General features: G+C 41.7%; 1 protein-coding gene across 4 annotated transcripts in view; it reads left to right on the forward strand.

The window, feature by feature from the left end:
• Positions 1–19,683, forward strand: part of nfia (nuclear factor I/A) — a 140,433-nt gene that overhangs the window by 110,905 nt on the left and 9,845 nt on the right. For 3 of the 4 annotated variants that reach the window (XM_087784679.1, XM_087784680.1, XM_087784682.1), the window contains exons 3-7: positions 2,886–2,951; positions 4,754–4,828; positions 13,023–13,140; positions 14,477–14,604; positions 16,044–16,094. In XM_087784679.1, the coding sequence (XP_087640805.1) occupies positions 2,886–2,951; positions 4,754–4,828; positions 13,023–13,140; positions 14,477–14,604; positions 16,044–16,094 (438 nt within the window). The remainder of the gene's footprint in view (positions 1–2,885; positions 2,952–4,753; positions 4,829–13,022; positions 13,141–14,476; positions 14,605–16,043; positions 16,095–19,683) is intronic. The other variant, XM_087784681.1, reaches the window with a different exon arrangement.

Raw genomic sequence — 19,683 nt, forward strand, 5'->3', positions numbered from 1 at the left:
TTCCCACAGAGGAAGAGAGAGAGAGAGGGAGACCTCTGCCCTTATTCCTCTCTTCTTCTTCTTCTTCTTCTTCTTGCAGCTTCTTGCTGCTCAAAACAAATGAAACATAAAGTAACAAAGACTTGAACATGTCTGATGATATTTAGTGGAGGTGAAAAGAGTTCTAAAATATCATGTTGAGATAAAAATGTTATCCTGAGGAAATATGACTTAAGTACAAATTAGTGCCACTTTAAAAATATATGAAGGTAAAACTGGCAAATGTAGATATTCAATGTTTACTTTTAACTCAATTAAATTTAATTAAATGCATACTGAATTTTCTTTTAATAAACACTTTAAAATATAGATCAATGGAATCATTTATCAACTGCAGTAACATGCGAGAAAGTAATTTGTTCCTTTGATCTTAAGTATTGTAAAATAAATAAACTACATTTAACTGTTTGTCTACTGTTTAACTTTTTAAGTTGTAATTCTTAAACTTCTGCTTCAAGCCTTACAAGTTGAGGAACAACTGAGAGTTTGACAGCATCATATTATCTAAGAGTTGTTCTCAGACAACAATTAACTCCAATAAAAGGAGACCTCCTAGGAAGAAAAATGTCTTTCTGATCTTTCATTCTCTTCTAGTGGAACAAACTTGATCTTAAACTTCCACTTCTGATGCACTTTTACAGTTCAATGAGCAGTTTAGTTCAGACCGTTTTAGTATGTCTGTCAATGTTACAACAAATAATTCAACTGAGTAGTACATTATATACTAAAATATGGCACTTAAGTCACAAAAACATTGGAGACTAATGATACCATAACATATGTTGTTTTAGATGCATTTATTTTTTTAATCAATGAAAAGAAAAAAATGTATATCTTGTTCTTTTTGGAAGATCTCCTGAGCACATTCTGTTTAAAATAAAGTATTTAAGTAACTTACTTTAAAACCTGAACCATATATGTTTTGCTTTAACAGAGTAGATTTCCCCACTAATAAAGTTGAGTAGATTATGTAGTATTGTATGTACCTCCTCCAAATTGTATCACACCTAATTATAGTTATAATCCTGGACTTTTAAGGGACTTTTTTTTCTCTTTGTTCTCTTAAAGTGTCTGTACTTCTGTAATGACAAAAGGGATATCCTTAAAAGTGTTTTCACTGTCAGGTATTTGATCTATCTTCTCTTTATATGGGATTCAATAGAACAATGGTTCTATGATTCTGACTTGACAAGTGATAATCTTGATCAATGTGGCCACAGCAATCTTTACCTTAACCTGTATTTATCATCCTGCCTAGTTACACCTTCTTCTTTCTTCCGATCCCTCTATCTTCAGCATTGTTTCTCCAACATGCATCATAACAGCGAGTCATTATCATCACCACACTAGATAACTGTGAAATACACTTTTTTTTAATCTCTGACTTTTAACTGGTCCGTATTCAGATTGGTTGCGCTCGCGGCTCATTCTTAACACACAATTTATCACGGATCGCCATTTGTCCGGCACTCATCTTGGCATCACATTAGTTTTTTTCAGCCAAATAATGGTTTAAAAGATGTCAATGCACATCCTGACAAACACTTCAGGGGGCAGCGTCGCCTCTGTTCAGCGCTGCGTGATCCAAACAAAGAAGAAGAAGAGTTAGACGTGGGATTGAGACCGAGAAGGTGCCAAAGTTCCAGCAGCACTTCTTACACACACCTGGTGTTTCATCCTGCTGTGCACAGAGGGCTTTTATTTAGCAGTCTGCATTTTTTGGGGGGACCCACACCCAAAACCCTCCCATCCTCTCTCTCCCCCCACGTGGATGCAGACGGTCCGGTCTGCTCCCACGCCTCATTAGCATATTTAATTAACCTGGACGGGGGGGTTGACGGCTGAATAAGTGAGAGAGGGGTGTGGGGGGGCTTCAGGGTAGGGGGGCAGTGTGTGAAAGTGCCCTTCGAAACACACCCATCGGTACCCCCCACCACTACAGCACCCCTCCCGCCTCCCGTTGCCATGGTTTCATCCTGATGCTCTTTGTTTTAAGCTGCTGAAGCAAATAGAGACGGCGAGCCGCATGCAAACAAGCTGGTGTGTGTGTTTGTCCGGGAGAGACGTGTTTGTGTGTGTGTGTGTGTGTGTGTGTGTGTGTGTGTGTATGTGTGTGTTTGGGGGGATTCAGCAACTGTTTTATCATATGTCAAATATTCCTCAATAATTCATAGTTGCACTTTTCAGATTAAAGTTCTGTTCATTCACAGATTACGTCTTTTGTTGACAGCAACTTGTTACTTTCTTTGGATGAACTTATGTCATCATAAACTACATTTTCTCATTAAAACTACTCAGAATTTCATTTATCTTTATAACCTTGCTTATCAAAGGATGAAACTCTGGGTCTGCTCCCGACTCACATTGATGACATCATCAACAATCTTTCAGTCTTAAAGACTCTGGCATAATTAAAAAGTTTAATTTCATTGTTCACCCTTATAAAACCCGCCCAGGTCTGCTGTTATCCGTCTCAGTCTAGTCCTGTGTCATGGCCCCGGGCAGCCCGCTGCAGGGGCATGATGGGTAATATTTCTTTCTCCCCCTACTATTTTATCTGCAGCGGGGCCGATCGATGCTCCCGAAGCCTCTAAATCATTTGCCGGAGCCGCATCAGAGCATAGAGCATGCTGGGAAAATAAACCTGGGCTCTGTTCATGATACAACACTTTTCTGTTTTCCCATAATCCTCTCTGGCACCGGAAGTGGACGTTGGGCTGCTTATGACTTTATTGTTTTGAGCAAACTCAGTTATGTTATGATTTGTTACAACAGTCATTGAACACACCACCGTCACTTGTGTGTGTAATGGAATCTAATCCAGTTGTCTTCTGTTTTACCTCCAGAAGCCGGCCAATCAGAAAGCCCCAACCAGGCCAGTGACTCTGACATCAAGGAGCAGCCTGAGAATGGTGAGACCCCAACATTCACTTCTGTACCTGATGACATTTGACCTTCGTATGACCCAGACAGTACTGACACACACATTCCACTGTGCAGATTGTTTGTGTGAGGGAAGTGTGTGTGACAGATTCCAATGTGTGTGTGGTGATGGATGTCATAGCAGAGAGTGGAGTATTGCCTAAGTGTGTGAGAAGGAGGATATCCTTTTTTGTGTGAGTCTGTGTCTTTGTGTGTGTCTGAGTTAACACAAGTTCTGGGGACATTGTGCAGACAGACAAATCGTCACACATTTTTGCATGAAGGCTGATTTAAGTGTGTGTCGGTCTGGGAGGGGAAATAACTTTGTTTATTTTGTGATACTGTGGTTTTGTTGTTGTTTGGTTGCTAGGGAACTGTGTGATTGGAAGATGTGTGTTTTAGTAGTAAGTGTGAATGTGTATTTCAGTATCGGTTTGTGTGTATTTAAAGATGTAAACCCAAATATGGCAACAAATATGAAAACCCAACTCTCCTGACTTATTCAGTTTGAAATGTTGAAGTCTTCCTCTCTAAGATGCAGTAAGTCCCTCATCATGACGATGTTTTTGAAATTCTCCCCTGTCTGAAATTTTGGCGAACAAGAGGTTACGAGAGGGGATTCCATTATAACGGTATAACGGTATAATAATGGTCTTCACTCCTCCTCCAGCCAGCTGTAATCACGCACCACTTTCTTTATAAAACAAGTTCCTTGGAGGTAGACACTACCAGGATTGCTGACGCGTTGTGACAAACCTCAGTGCTTGACCAATCACAACAGAGTGGGCGTGGTTATGGTAATTGAGTTTAATCTCCAGAAGAACAAAGCGTTTTAAGTGGGCAGGGATTAAGTATATTTTCTAATGTAAATATTTCAATGAAAAGAGAGTTTTTTACAAACAGACACATACTGATGAGTACAATAGAGACCAAGATCTATTTAAGACACACTTAAATTACACATAGTTGCCCTTCAATGTCTGGGTCAGTAGTTGTTGTTGTTGATGAAGGGTTTGTATTTTATTGTGAGCAAAGAAAAGTTTGTGCTGTGTGGCAGGAAATTGAAACAACAATTTCTAGAAGGTTCAGGGTAAGTTGAAGTGTTGATGGTCCCTGCATGTGTGGGGCATCCAAGCAAAACCCATTTATATGCAAGCACCATTTTCAAAAAACTTGCTTGTGATCGTGGAACTCAGGTCAGGGTCGTGTTGAGGTTTAATTTATGTCTTCAACCCTCCTGTGCACTGTTTTGAATTGATCTAAACATGTGCGACATGTATAAAACTTTATTTGTGATTATCAAAACTATGTGTGTACTGTAGGTGTGTGTGTCCAGGTCAGCGTAAGCAACACAGAGAAGACCTGTAAATCATTACAGCAGATTTTTGAGCGAAGGCTAAATGTGAAATACAAATGACCGCCCATATGTTTGTTTGTGTGTATGCTGGCACGTAGCCTTATTCCAGGTCAAGGTCAGACACTCGCACACACTCAGCTGTTAACCATTATCACTGCGAAGAAAAGAAACTTCCCATTTCGTGGCGACTGTGACAATAACCGGTTTTCCTGCTGCTACTTCTTTGTTGTGTTAGCTCACAGGCGGCTAACAGTTCAATGTTATTTTTGTAAAAAATAAACACATAGTAAGCAGATAAAACTCTGGCTTATGTAACACTACAGCTGTTGCAGTGCATCATGGGGCTTGTAGTAGCAGCATCTTTGACGATCCAGTTTGATATGGCTGTTCATCTGAACTCATTGACTGATGTGACCTCTCCCCTCGTCCTCTCAGGTCACTTGGGCTTCCAGGACAGTTTTGTGACACCAGGAGTTTTCACGGTGGCTGAGCTCGTCCGGGTCTCGCAGAGTAAGTTCTCCTTTTCTTCTCCTCACTGCTGAACCACAGTCGATGCACTTTCACGGTCATGAAGTTTCCTTTTTTAACCCTCCAGCCTAGAGCTAAAAACATGAATTTGTTGTGTCTGGTATTTGTCATTGTATAGTAAAGAAAAAAGTTAAACCTCAAATATATTCTTTGGGGGGAACTCTGATCAGGATAAACAACAATACAAACAAATACATTTATAATATTTAATAATGATAATAGAATATTTTAAAACAATCATAAAATCCTAATTCTTTAGAATATGTTTTGTTGGCTCGAGACAACTGCACCCGACTTGATGAATCAGCAACTGAACCCAGATGACTGAACTCAACTCTGCGTCTAGACACACCAGCTTGTCTTGAGTTTGAAACAGTGGATAACCATTTAGAGACCAAGTCTCATGTCGCATCAGGTGTATTTAAACCTCCTGCGCTGGAACCAGGAGATATCTGGTGACATCATCTCCCCGTCCCTTCCTCGTCTCAACCCTCGGAGTAAGTGATGAGCATTACGGGACGACGAGGGTGAAGGAGAGAGGGAAGGGTGAGACAGACGTGAGATAGACGTGGAGAGGGAGGGGCGACCTTTAAAAGTGCCGACGCGCAGAAGAGAGAGAGTGACAGTGGGATCTATATGAGTCTGTCGATCGCCCACCGCTAACAATAGACGACGTAAAGTGCCTGTCAGCACACACACACGCACACAGAACACTGATCAAAGCATCATCGATCACACACACTTATCCCAGTGTGATCAAATGCATACAGTCATTTTAGCTCAAACACACTCATGTTGAGATTTAATGAGAAACACACTCATGGTATGAATCAGACTCACACACACTAGGACTAGAGGTTAAAGATCCACAGGTGGAGCTACTTTTTAAAGGGAAAATAAGTCTTTGGCAGCTCTATAGATTGGTGCTTGTCACCATGACAACGTAACTCCTGATCAAGACCCGTCAATATAATTCCACGAGAATTATGGTCTAAGAACTTGAGATCAAAGTTTGTCCCAACTTTGTTTCGTCTGTGTTGCGACGAAATTAGTCTTGTGTAAAGCGTGATCGTAGGGATGTAAGTCCACGACTCAGCGGCTCTTGTTCTGTTCCAGATTAAAAGCTGGTAAAAGTGAACTCTAATCTTACTTGAGAATCTTAATACCACGCTCGATATGCACAAACTCTGTGTGGAGCGAATACAAATGTACTCACAGATGCACACAACCTTTCTCCATCGTGTGTGTGTGTGTGTGCGTGTTTGTGTGTATTGTGGTGGTCAGCAGATTTGCAGCGATGCGGCTGTGGAAGAATCACTTATAGATTAGAGTGCCGGTGTGTGTGTGTGTGCCTGTGTATGTGTGTGTGTGTGTGTCTTCAAGTTGAAAGTTAAAAGCTAATGCACCTGAGTTGTGTGTGTGTGTGTGCAGGAACATATGTATGTAAGTATGAAGAGGGCAACAAAGCTTTTAAAAGTGCTGACTAAACCAGTTTTTTTCAATTAAAGATAAATCAAGATGGTGAGGAATGCCTCTGCAAACAAACTTGGACACTTACATTAAAGTAACATGATCGTTTATTCACCGAGTCCCTCGGCCGGACCCCGGCCAGTTGCACAGTTATGTTCCCGCAGAATACTTTGATTTGACATTCTCCTAAAGGACCTTTTATGTTACGTCCAGTGTCTTCATGAGAGTAGGACAGTGAAGAGTCAGTGGTTACTTCAAGTGTCTTCATGAGAGTAGGACAGTGAAGTGTCAGTGGTTACTTCAAGTGTCTTCATGAGAGTAGGACAGTGAAGAGTCAGTGGTTACTTCAAGTGTCTTCATGAGAGTAGTACAGTGGAGTGTCAGTGGTTACTTCAAGTGTCTGCATGAGAGTAGGACAGTGAAGTGTCAGTGGTTACTTCAAGTGTCTTCATGAGAGTAGGACAGTGAAGTGTCAGTGGTTACTTCAAGTGTCTTCATGAGAGTAGGACAGTGAAGTGTCAGTGGTTACTTCAAGTGTCTTCATGAGAGTAGGACAGTGAAGTGTCAGTGGTTACTTCAAGTGTCTTCATGAGAGTAGGACAGTGAAGTGTCAGTGGTTACTTCAAGTGTCTTCATGAGAGTAGGACAGTGAAGTGTCAGTGGTTACTTCAAGTGTCTTCATGAGAGTAGGACAGTGAAGTGTCAGTGGTTACTTCAAGTGTCTTCATGAGAGTAGGACAGTGGAGTGTCAGTGGTTACTTCAAGTGTCTTCATGAGAGTAGGACAGTGAAGTGTCAGTGGTTACTTCAAGTGTCTTCATGAGAGTAGGACAGTGGAGTGTCAGTGGTTACTTCAAGTGTCTTCATGAGAGTAGGACAGTGAAGTGTCAGTGGTTACTTCAAGTGTCTTCATGAGAGTAGGACAGTGGAGTGTCAGTGGTTACTTCAAGTGTCTTCATGAGAGTAGGACAGTGAAGTGTCAGTGGTTACTTCAAGTGTCTTCATGAGAGTAGGACAGTGGAGTGTCAGTGGTTACTTCAAGTGTCTTCATGAGAGTAGGACAGTGAAGTGTCAGTGGTTACTTCAAGTGTCTTCATGAGAGTAGGACAGTGGAGTGTCAGTGGTTACTTCAAGTGTCTTCATGAGAGTAGGACAGTGAAGTGTCAGTGGTTACTTCAAGTGTCTTCATGAGAGTAGGACAGTGGAGTGTCAGTGGTTACTTCAAGTGTCTTCATGAGAGTAGGACAGTGAAGTGTCAGTGGTTACTTCAAGTGTCTGCATGAGAGTAGGACAGTGAAGTGTCAGTGGTTACTTCAAGTGTCTGCATGAGAGTAGGACAGTGAAGTGTCAGTGGTTACTTCAAGTGTCTTCATGAGAGTAGGACAGTGGAGTGTCAGTGGTTACTTCAAGTGTCTTCATGAGAGTAGGACAGTGAAGTGTCAGTGGTTACTTCAAGTGTCTTCATGAGAGTAGGACAGTGAAGTGTCAGTGGTTACTTCAAGTGTCTTCATGAGAGTAGGACAGTGGAGTGTCAGTGGTTACTTCAAGTGTCTTCATGAGAGTAGGACAGTGGAGTGTCAGTGGTTACTTCAAGTGTCTTCATGAGAGTAGGACAGTGGAGTGTCAGTGGTTACTTCAAGTGTCTTCATGAGAGTAGGACAGTGGAGTGTCAGTGGTTACTTCAAGTGTCTTCATGAGAGTAGGACAGTGGAGTGTCAGTGGTTACTTCAAGTGTCTTCATGAGAGTAGGACAGTGAAGTGTCAGTGGTTACTTCAAGTGTCTTCATGAGAGTAGGACATTGGAGTGTCAGTGGTTACTTCAAGTGTCTTCATGAGAGTAGGACAGTGGAGTGTCAGTGGTTACTTCAAGTGTCTTCATGAGAGTAGGACAGTGGAGTGTCAGTGGTTACTTCAAGTGTCTTCATGAGAGTAGGACAGTGAAGTGTCAGTGGTTACTTCAAGTGTCTTCATGAGAGTAGGACAGTGGAGTGTCAGTGGTTACTTCAAGTGTCTTCATGAGAGTAGGACAGTGGAGTGTCAGTGGTTACTTCAAGTGTCTTGCTGAGATTAGGACAGTGGAGTGTCAGTGGTTACTTCAAGTGTCTTCATGAGAGTAGGACAGTGGAGTGTCAGTGGTTACTTCAAGTGTCTTCATGAGAGTAGGACAGTGGAGTGTCAGTGGTTACCAGTGTAAACATGATGTGGCCACAGATGATGACTGTCCAATTCTTATCCTAAACACTTGAACTAACCATCACAACTCTGTTTTCCTACTGTCATCACTTACAATTGAAGTAACCACACACAATCAAATTACTTACGGGCATCACAGTCACAGATGTAACCACGGGAACCACTCAAATTTCCAACTTTTTATGAACTGGAAGTAACCGCAGGCACTCTCGTCTCCTACTCTCATCATGGTCCCATGAAGTAACCACAGACGCTACACTTTCCTACTGCCACTATAGACACTTAAAGTGACCACAGACATCCATCTTTCTGATGTCGGTGACACTCAAACGTCCCACTGTGACCAGAGACACTCGATTTTTATCTCAAGGCAATATTTGTTCACCCGAATGGTCGTCATCATAGACCTTGAGGCTTGACCCTTGAACTCACCACGCAGGCACATTTATTTTAGACCAGATCGGACACCACGGGGTGAAGGAGTGAGCAGCACACCTGTTGTCGCTGCCGGTGGTTGTAAATAAAGTTGGACAGGGAGTGGAGTCAGGTCTGCAGGGGTGAGTGACGCCTGTATCTGACCAGAAGATGAGAAGTGGCTCAGGGCAGATGAGAGGGGGAAAGACGGGGTATTGAACACATCACACACACACACACACACAGTGGGTGACCTTGGCGTTGTGCAGCCATTACACAATTCACTGGCAGGCCAATCGAATCTCTCTCTGTCGATCAATATCCTATTAAAGCGGCACACAAAGAGAGAGAGAGCGTGGCCGAGGGAGAGGAGGAGAGAGAGCAGCTTCAGTTAGTGTAGCAGCTTGTTGTAAATGTAATTGGTCACTTCAGTATATTTCAGCGGACTGGATTCTGACTTCTCCTCCTCAATCATCCTCCCTTCCTCTCTCCTGTCTGCTAATAAACCTCCCCCATGACTTACCCTCAGTCTGTCTTTCACCACCACTTCCTCCAGTTTCTTCTCACTCGTTCAGCTGCTCCAAAAAGTTTTTGTGTTGCTGTGCATTGTAGGAGGACGAGTGAACATTTGTAGCATGTGGTTACAATTATGCTGAATGAGTGAGTCCTGGTGACCTGAGTTGTGAATTCTTATTTTTATTGCCAAAGTGTACTGTTTTTCTCTGAGTGACAGAAAACACATATATCTGCTATGATGATTATTAATCAGTCATTGTTTCTTAACTTCTATTGATTGATTGATTGACCAGATTTTCAAACATAATTTTGATTTTGTTATATATTTACTGCAGCTAGAAAACTTGCATAAAGAACTTAGGATCCAACATTTTATTATCTTTAATTTAAAGGTCTATTTATCAAACATGTATATAGAAAAAAATGTTTTTAATTTAATTTTAATGTAATTTGTATTTTAATCTGTTTATCTATCAAACCCTACTTTTATAAACCAAAATATTTGTTTTTATCAATCCCATTTTGCATTAATCAAAACGTTTGTTATTATTCAAAACTGTATAAACTTTACTAATCAAAAAGTGTTTTCTTAATCAAAACTTTTTATTTATCAAAAAGTATTTATTAAAATTATTCAAAATCAAAATGTATATATTACAACATTTCTTACTAATTCATTATTTTTTAATTACTCGAAACTTTTTTTTACTAATCAAAACTTTTTAAAATTAGTCAAAAGCATTTTCTCAATAAATGCACACACAAACAAACACACCATGTGCATGATGGCGATCAGAGCGAGATATGGTATTTACTACAGAGTATGATGCCTTGATGAACCCCACAAAAAAACACCACTTCACTCTGACGTGTTGAGCTACATCATGTTTACTGCAATTGCACGAAATATTAACACATTTTTTGGTATACTAAGAAACAAACAATCGTTGATAACAAGATACAGACATGACATCTTGAAAGTATCAAACAAGAACTGTAAGTCAAATTAAGTTTGAAACGATGAGTGTTTTTACTGTCCTGTAACAGGCTCCACGGGTTACCGACTTTTATGTGATATTTTCTTGGCTACAATCGGGTTGTGGAGGCAATTTTAAGTGATATAGTAGAAGTAGTAAATGAAAATATATTTTTATCATGACGGCTACAGAAGCGTCTCACATGAGTCGTGAGTTAAACATGGTCTGTTCTGGATCTGAACGCGTCTGTCGCGTGTAAGATCACGCAAGTCAGCTATATGTACGGATTCTTCCTCAAACACTTTGATGTTTGAAAACACTTGTAGCAATCTGCCACACACACACACTCACACACACACACGCAGAAGAAGACGTGTGACTGTAGGGCCGGGGGGCTCACCTTGGCACTGGTGCTGTTTTTCTTCCAGCGTGTCAAGAGAGCTGATATTAGACTTAGGATTTAGGGATTATGTTTATATGAAGGCTCTGCTCTGCCAACACACACACACACGCTCGTATATATCAACGGAGATACACTAACATACTCGCAAACAGATAAGAAGGCAGCTGACCCACTTGGCACCTGCTAGTACCTTCATCTGGAGGCATTCCCACATGACACACACTCCCAGACACACACACACACACTCAGTCGCAGGGCAATGCCAGGATGAAAAGATGAATAAAGCTGGAGGCCTGTATAGTTCTTATCCATCCCTCCCTCCTTCTGCCCTCTGCTGCCACTGGCAACACACTCACACACACACACACACCTGGTTGTGTGCCAACACCATATGGGCACCGCGGCACAAATAGCACAAAGATGCGCAGCAGTTTTAATTATTAACACCAGAGTGATAATAATAGTCAAACTGTTACAGCTGGACAACAACACACTTGAAAACACAACAGGGTTGTAACAATAAAACAAACAGCTTTATTTCATTCAGGTTTTCCTTTCATTTTCTTCTTTGTTTAATATTCTACATTATAAGTTGGTAAAAGAACGATAGTTTGTGTATAGTTTTTTATGGATTAAAGGCTTTGTCTTATTGTTTGAACTGTTGCCTTTATCTAATGGAACACATTTAAAAAAAAAAAATTGAACATGATGATTGGCTCTTCAAGTCTTCACGCTTCGTATTTCTATGTATTTCTTTAATTTATCTTGATTTTTCTTTTTCGTATAACTTTACATGGCGAACTGAACAATAATGTCTACAGTTTATCACTTTATGTTGTTTGACAAACAAATTTACTTTGAAGTTGTTGCGGTTTTTACTATTTGAGATAAAACTGTGTGCAGACAAAGGGCTACTTGTGGTCCTCAGACCGCATCCAGATCAGATAAAGTGTCATTAATCGGCAGCATCTTTGTGTTGATACGAGTTTGTGGTCCTATCAAGACTATTTTTGATTTGAGTTTTCTTACAAGAACAATGTTCCAGAGCTGGATTAATGTAGTTTTAACATTTTAACTTTTGTCGACTGTTAAGAAACAAACGTTTGAGTTTTTATTTTGGACACGACTTCGACCACAGGCGAGAAAGTGTCAACTACCTCTGAGCAACAGTGAGTTTAACACTGAAGTTCTCACAACAATTCTCATGACTAATGCAGAAGTCGAAGTCAAATTGACCGCCTTGTCCAGAAGAAAAGGTCAAGAGGTCACATATGGGAGCTGATCTATTTCTGACTCGTAGGACTTCTTACTCATTGATACATCATTTAAAGAAACACTTGAGATGTCCAGTCATACCTGAAGACAGTGGAGACCTCAGGATGTGTGTGTGTGTGTGTGTGTGTGTGTGTGTGTGTGTGTGTGTGTGTGTGTGTGTGTGTGTGTGTGTGTGTGTGTGTGTGTGTGTGTGTGTGTGTGTGTGTGTGTGTGTGTGTGTGTGTGCGTGTGTGTGTGTGCATGTGTGCGTGAGAGGCCAGAGCTATCACTGCAGGGCAGAGAGAGAGAGAGAGAGAGAGAGAGAGAGGGTGCAAGTGATAGATCGAGCAAGCGCAGGGTGCTGAGCTCAGCAGAAAACTACCCACCAGGTCCTGTCAGTGCTGCTCCTCCTGCTCTTCCTCCACCTCCTCCTCCTTCTTTCATCCCATCACACCATCATGCTCTCTGTCAATAAAGCGATGAAGAAGGGGGCGGGGGGGGCCGAAGGCGCGGGGCTAGACGGATGTCCGGGTTTGAAGCTGATTGCTGCCTTTGTTCAGCAGCATTTTATAAATTGGAGAGTTTGACAACAAAGGGCCATCTCTCCCTTTCGGCCCGTCTCGCTCCTTCTCTCCCTCACTCGTCTCTCTGAGAGCTTCTCAAACTTCTCCCTCCAGTGAGGATCAGAAACATGGTCGAGGGTAGACAGTAAAAAGTTTGTTTGTAGGAGTTTTTACCTGTTATGGGTAATGTCCACTCCAGCTGCAGATCAGGCTGCATTTGTTATTTTCTGTTCTGATATTTTCTGACTCACAAACCTGCCTCAAGATTGACATTTGTTCCTCTTCAAACATGAACCTGAGCTGGTCTTCACTCACGGAATGTTACCGACTGGGTTATCCTTGACTTCTGATCTGACCTAATGCTCTTTCACCTTTTCTCCTCCTCAGCACCGATCGCAGCCGGCACCGGTCCAAACTTCTCGCTGGCAGAACTGGACAGCTCCTCCTACTACAGCATGAGTCCAGGAGCCATGAGGAGACCCCTGCCCAGCACCTCTTCTTCCAGGTACACACACACACACACACACACACACACACACACACACACACACACACACACACACACACACACACAGTGAACTTCAACTACTTTTTCTGGTTTAAATACCTTCATAGACACCTCTGAAATCATACACACAGAGAGAGAATGCAACTTTTTTTGCACACACAGAAACACAAGAAATCCCTCCATTTCAGAACACAAACCTATATAAAGTATATGAATAAAATACTTAACAAATCCTGCACATATATAATAATAATATCAAAGGTGGACAGTAAATCATTTTTGCTCAATTATCTGTAATTGAGTCGCTTTTTTCGTTTAAAATGCAGATTTCACCTTCACTTAAGCATGTTTTTTAAAGTTTGGTGTTACTTTAGTATCTAAATCTAAATGTATTTATTCCAGGTAATGTTTAAAATGTGTACTTTGTGCTTTGATTTAAGCCGATTTTAAACTAGTTAGTCCCTGTTAAATCATTTTTGCCTGATTTCTGTTTTATTCCGCTGCCAACTCACACATTTTACACACACAAATGCACGTATTGATAAGTCGCCCCCTACTGGTCATCTTACAGACTGCAGGCAGAGACACTCGCAATCGGGGTGTGTTTCCTGAGCTCTAACTGTTTCATGTTCCTCCTCCTCAAAGATTAAATAGTGTGTCCTCACACACACATGCACACACTCGCCAGGTTTGCCCTGACCTCCTCTGTTAAATCGATGTGGTCGCTAGAGTCGTCTGTCTGTCTGCTTAGATACCTGCCCTGTAGCACACACACACGCACGCACACACACACACCAACACCGTGAACCACTGCCTGAGATTAACTGATAGTGTGTGTTTCTCTTTGTGTCCTTTACACTCACTCCCTCACTTTGACTCTGAACACTTCTCCTGAGACCTCCCACTCTTTTTCTCTCTCTCTCTCTCTCTCACAAACACACACTAACACACACACACACAGCGCTGCGAGGCACTGATGCAGGTCCATATGGAAATATTTAAAGTCTTTACTAAAGTCAAAGAGTGTCCATTCATACATACTGTATACACTTCACACATCATCACACACACTCCGGCACTGTCAGGGAAAACATCTGGAGATTGGGAAATTTGGACGGAGGGGCGTAAGGTCACCATTATTTCTCACAAACCGCTCCGCTCTTGACATCATGTGATTATTTACCTAAGAGCTCAGCGTCTCTGCAAACACGGAGCTGATGACAGTACGCAGGAAGTTGTTGACACAGTCTTTTTGAATGAGTGTCCTGTGTGATGCTGGACACGCTGATGACAGTAAGCTTGGGGATAGGACTGACCAGCGTGTCTCCCTCAGCTCGGCCAAGAGGATAAAGTGCATGGAGGAGGACGTGGACAGCCCCGGCGAGGAGTCCTACTACCCCGGTCAAGGTCGATCTCCGGGCAGCGGCAGCCAGGCCAGCAGCTGGCACGACGTGGAGCCAGGTACTCGTCGCTGCGGCGACCACATTTTCCATCCTGCTCGCTTTTTCTCTGATAACACGCTGCCGCCTAACACACACGACCCCCTCTTCACACACACACATACATCTCACCTTTAACCTGCCGCTCCACAGTGGGACGGAGCGATGCTTTCATGTGACAGCAGAGAGAGTGGAAACACTGAGTCTGTGTGTGTGACTGGTGTATTTGTAAGCACAGTAAAGATGAATTGATATTTAAAGATGGTAAAGACACCACTGACCAACTTTCTCTCTACAACTACAGTTGTAAAACATGTTAAAAACATCTGCTGATAAATTCTCTTTTACTGAAATAAAGTACAATTTCAACGTCAGTTAGTTAACATGACTACTTTTTGACTTAGTAAGAGCAGTTTAAATGCAAAAATAATAATTAAAAAAAAAAGATCAATTGGATTTTCCAACTCTAAAAGAGGATGAGAACCATTCTTGACCTAAAATGATACATTTCCCATTCTGGACTTATATTAAATTAGTGTTTCTAATCTGTTCTGGTGTTTTAGATAAATATAGGCTGTAAGTCTTGTTTTTTGCTTTCAGAAACAGTTTTAAATTCTTGTCAGTGTTGATGTTTTTGTATCAAGATAAATTTGAAACTCAGGAATCAGAAACATTGTTGTTTAAACACTTAGCTCTATGTTTGTTTGTTAGCTAATGCTAGCTAGCACAGGTTAGCTGCAGCCATTTTCCATCAAGTAGCCTTTAAAAAGTAATGAATATAAGAACAGAACCTTATCCGGTAAATGTCCTGTTTCTCCAACATTTGAATCTTAAATGATTTAACAAAAGCTGTTGTGATTTTATTCTCAAATATTGTGTACAAAAGATATTGGAAACGTTAAGGAATGCAGAAGCTATTTTAATAATAATAAATTAAAGTTCTGGTAATAGTAGAAACCCAGCTGGCGCAAACCAGTGCTAACTTGAATCCGTTCATAAACAAGTATCTATCACAAACAGTGTATCTTTGAATGAAACGCTGCATACAAGGCATAAAATCCTTTTCATCTTTCTTTATTCTTAAGAATAAACTGTGAGAAACCGTTAACTAAGAAAATAGTTGTCCATGACAAAACAAGAAATGACCACAATAACCAGAATTACTAGCTTCAACTTAAAAAACCTGAGAAAGATCAAAATTAAAATTAAAACTTTGTGTAGAAGAAAAGTAAATAGAGGTCAAAATAAAAGGTCAAAAGAAAGAAAAGTGTCAGAAGCAGGAAGGAGTGAATGTGTACGAGTGTGTCTTTAAGTTGAAGACTTAATTACGAAGTGTTGCCTCCATCTCTCTCTCCTCCTCCAGTGTATTCATGCTGCTTTTCTTCTTTCTTTCTCCTTCTCTTTTTTTTGTTTTGGTTCCTTTTTTATTTTTCCTTCTTTCCTGCGTCTTGCATTGGAAAGCTGGATATAAGCTGCGCGGCTCGCTAGCTAGCTCGTTCATCTCCCGACAAGGTAAAGACTGTGCTCACGCTTTTTTATTTTTCTGTCTGTAAACCCGTCTCTCCACCTCCTCCTCCTCCTCTTCATCTGCGCCCCCTGCTGGGCCAACACCCAGATGCTCTCGGTTCAGTGTTGTGATGTGTTTGGACTCCTTCGTTTCCCCGTGTGTTGCCCTCCTGTCTACCTTTCTTCTTGTCTGTTCTGAGTGATCCTGGAGGAGAGAACTCCTCCCGTCTCTCCTCCTCCTGGTCTGTCGGTGAAGCGTCCATCATTTCTCTCCTGTACTCACACCTCCCACCCCGCATGTCCAACCACCTGGCTGCATGCTGATGACATCATCATCATTGCTGTGCATTCAATAACTGTTATATATGAGTGGGGGGAGGGGTCGAGACCACCTGTGTGACTACCTGATGTTTCTGATCTGAGGAAGCGTGTGAGCTACAGTAGCAGAGCTGAAGACTTGAAGTTGAAGAAAGTTTGAGAGTCAAAGTCATTCGGAAGGATTAGCAGATTGATGGATTGATGGACAGACTGCAGGTGTTTGGGTGGACACATGGACAGGTTAACGGATGAGAAACAGACTGGATGAAGGAGTGTTGAATGAATGGATGAAAATGATTGATGGAAGAGTGAATGTTTGGAGCATAAATGTACACTGTGTCATCCTCATATGACAAATCTTCAGCAGTTCATCCTTTCAGTTCGTCCTCCTGTTCTCTCCTGCATGTCACCACGAGGCCCCTCCCCTCGTATCCAAGCCCCGCCCCTCGAAGTGGCACCTGCTGCAGAATTTCATCATTCTTTTACAGGGATGTAAAATTCAGTCACACAATGGGCCAGACAAATATCGCTACCTCCTAACAAAAATTCACCTTTTGGTGAGGTTTTTGTTTAGTTTTTTTTAAACAATTACCGATATTATAATATATAATTATCTCTGTTCCATATCTTATCATATATTAATATTAATCTCGATTAACTGTCATTGGCCGCATAAAATGATTGGGTGCACTTGTGTTGTAATATATTAAAAATAAAGCAATATTTTCTTTATTTGCCAAAAATACACATGGAGTTGATATACCAATAATTTAAAAAAAATCTAAATGTCATATTTATTACAAAATTATTCAATAAAAACAACAACATTTCCAAAGATGTTTTAACATTAGAAATGTTAGGTTCCATAAAGAAGTCCAGATTTTCAACATAAATATATTTCCAAAGTCTCCACTAAAAGAGTGGCTGCTGCTCCTCCTCTATGAGGATTAAGAAATGTAGACAGCGTGACACACCCTCGTCTTCATCATCATCATCATCGTTCTTGGCAGGGATGCCGTCGCCGACTTTCAGGAAGTCAGGTTTCTGCGGCGCTGCCTCCTCTTCTTACTCCTCCTTCCCCAGAACGGCTCACACTCACCACCAGCAGCAGCGGCCCGCCTTTGCTGGACCTCGAGGTGAGGCGGTCTGACCCGAAACCATCCCATAGCCCCTCCCACCTCCTCACCCACCCTCCCCCATCAACTGCTGTGCGTTGTGTCGACAATAGAAACAGGTTGAGGTTGGAAGAGAGAGACACACCTGTGGTGTGTGTCTGAGCGTGTATGAGTGTGTTTACTTGCGATTGTGTGTTTGTGTATGTTTGTTTGCACGTGTTTATGCGTATATTATAAAGATTTGTGAGTACTAGCATCTGATTAGGTGTGTTTGAGTGTGTATGTGCATCAGGGTTTGCCCCTTCGTTTTTTCCTAACCTCGACTCCTTAAGTAATAAAAACTTATCTCAATATTAGTAAAGAAGCATATTTTCGACTGCCAGCGTCAGACTTGATTGATGACTTCACTCTTCTGCCTCCAAATCTGAGATCTGACTTCCCCGACTGTGACTGGGGCAGTAGGTGGAATATTTCATTTTCATCTCTAAGTGTTTTCCAAGGGTGTGGGAGTTAATCCTGCTGGTGTTGCTGCAGATTAGAGGATAGAAGATGATTTGGGAGCTGATGGAGGAGCCGGGGGGGGCTCCGGGGTCGACGCCTGTTGCTGCTCACACATCTGAGCAGCAACAGGCATCGACTTAATCCTCCGATTAATTCATCCGCTCATCTGCCTGTGCCTTCCACCTCAGAGGAGTGAGAAGCTTGAGAATGCAGGGGGAGAAGGTCGTAGGGAAAAAGTTGAGGCTGAGGGAGGAGATGGAAGAGGGAGATAAGAAAGGAGGGGAGGAGGAGAGTGACTCAGGCACAGAGGTAATTTACAAAGTGGCACTTTGATTCTTCTGTCTGACATACACACGCGAGGTGGTCATAATGTTTCGGCCGATCGATGTGATTCATGACTTTTTCTTTTCTCGTGTGGTTGAATCAGTCCATCTCAATTCCAAGGTCACAGTAAGGGAGGATCCTTGCCTGGAATCAGATCACGTGCCAATGAAGAGAATCAACAATATTTGAACGTTCCTAAACGATGGTTCACCCCCGTGTACATCAAGAAGAATAACTTCTTTCTCTGTATATTACATTCTGAGTATTTTTGTTGATTGTACAAACACACACACACACACACACACACAATCTATGTACTGACCACATACACTGGAGTCCGGGGAAAACCATCCATTCAATGATTACTGTAAATACATTGGCCACAGGGCACACACATACACACACACACACTCTCGCACACACACACAGAAACACGTGCACACACACAGAAACACACACAAACTCACACACACCCAGAGTCAGTGTGTATTGTCAGAGTGATAAATCACAGTGGACTTTAAGTGAATTAGTGCAGCAGCTTTAACTCTCCATCCTACTCTCTCTTTCTCTGCTTCTATCTCTCTATCTCTTCTCTTCCTCAGTTGGGATGTCTTCCTCTCTTTCTTTTTTTCGCCTCCTCCTCGCGGCCCTATAGATCACAGCCCTTAACGAGGCCTCATCCACTAACGAGCAATCAGAGAATATTAGACCAATTAGAGGCTTAATTACATTCAAGAGTAGAGGAGGAGGAAGAAAGGAGGGACGTAATCAGGACAAGAGGGAGGACGGATGAGAGGAGCAGCAGTGTGAGGTATAGGTTATTGGAAAAAAGGGTTTTTCGTTTCTTATGTGAAGTAATGCAAATATGATGAGAGAAACGAAAGAAGAAATGAAGGAAGACCTGAGAACAGAACTTGTCGATGATCTGTCCGGGGTCCACATCTGGCCCTTTCCCTGGATAGGTGTGGCCATAAAACTTTACAATGAAGTTACTGATTATGCTTTAGATAAAGTGTATATCAGAACGGTTTATTTTATATATACATTTTTAATAAGCTATTCATCTTTCTTTTTTTTTATATAGTCCTCAATTATCGTTTCAGGTTTTCATCATTGTGTCATTGTTTCTTTTTCTTCAGCCCTTCTTTTGATTTATCGGGACTAAAGGGGAAATGTTGCTACAAACTGAGGAGGATGAGAAGAAAAAGAGGAGGTCTTAATGGAAGCAGGAGCAGTGGAAAGGAGGGTTGAAGCAGAGGAGACGTGGTAGCAAATGACTAAGGAGAACAGCAGTGAAAGAGGGAAGAAGAAGTGGAAGTTTGAAAGAGGAGTGACAT

The sequence above is a fragment of the Callionymus lyra genome, chromosome 2 (assembly GCF_982586985.1).
Source record: "Callionymus lyra chromosome 2, fCalLyr1.hap1.1, whole genome shotgun sequence".
NCBI lineage: Eukaryota > Metazoa > Chordata > Actinopteri > Syngnathiformes > Callionymidae > Callionymus > Callionymus lyra.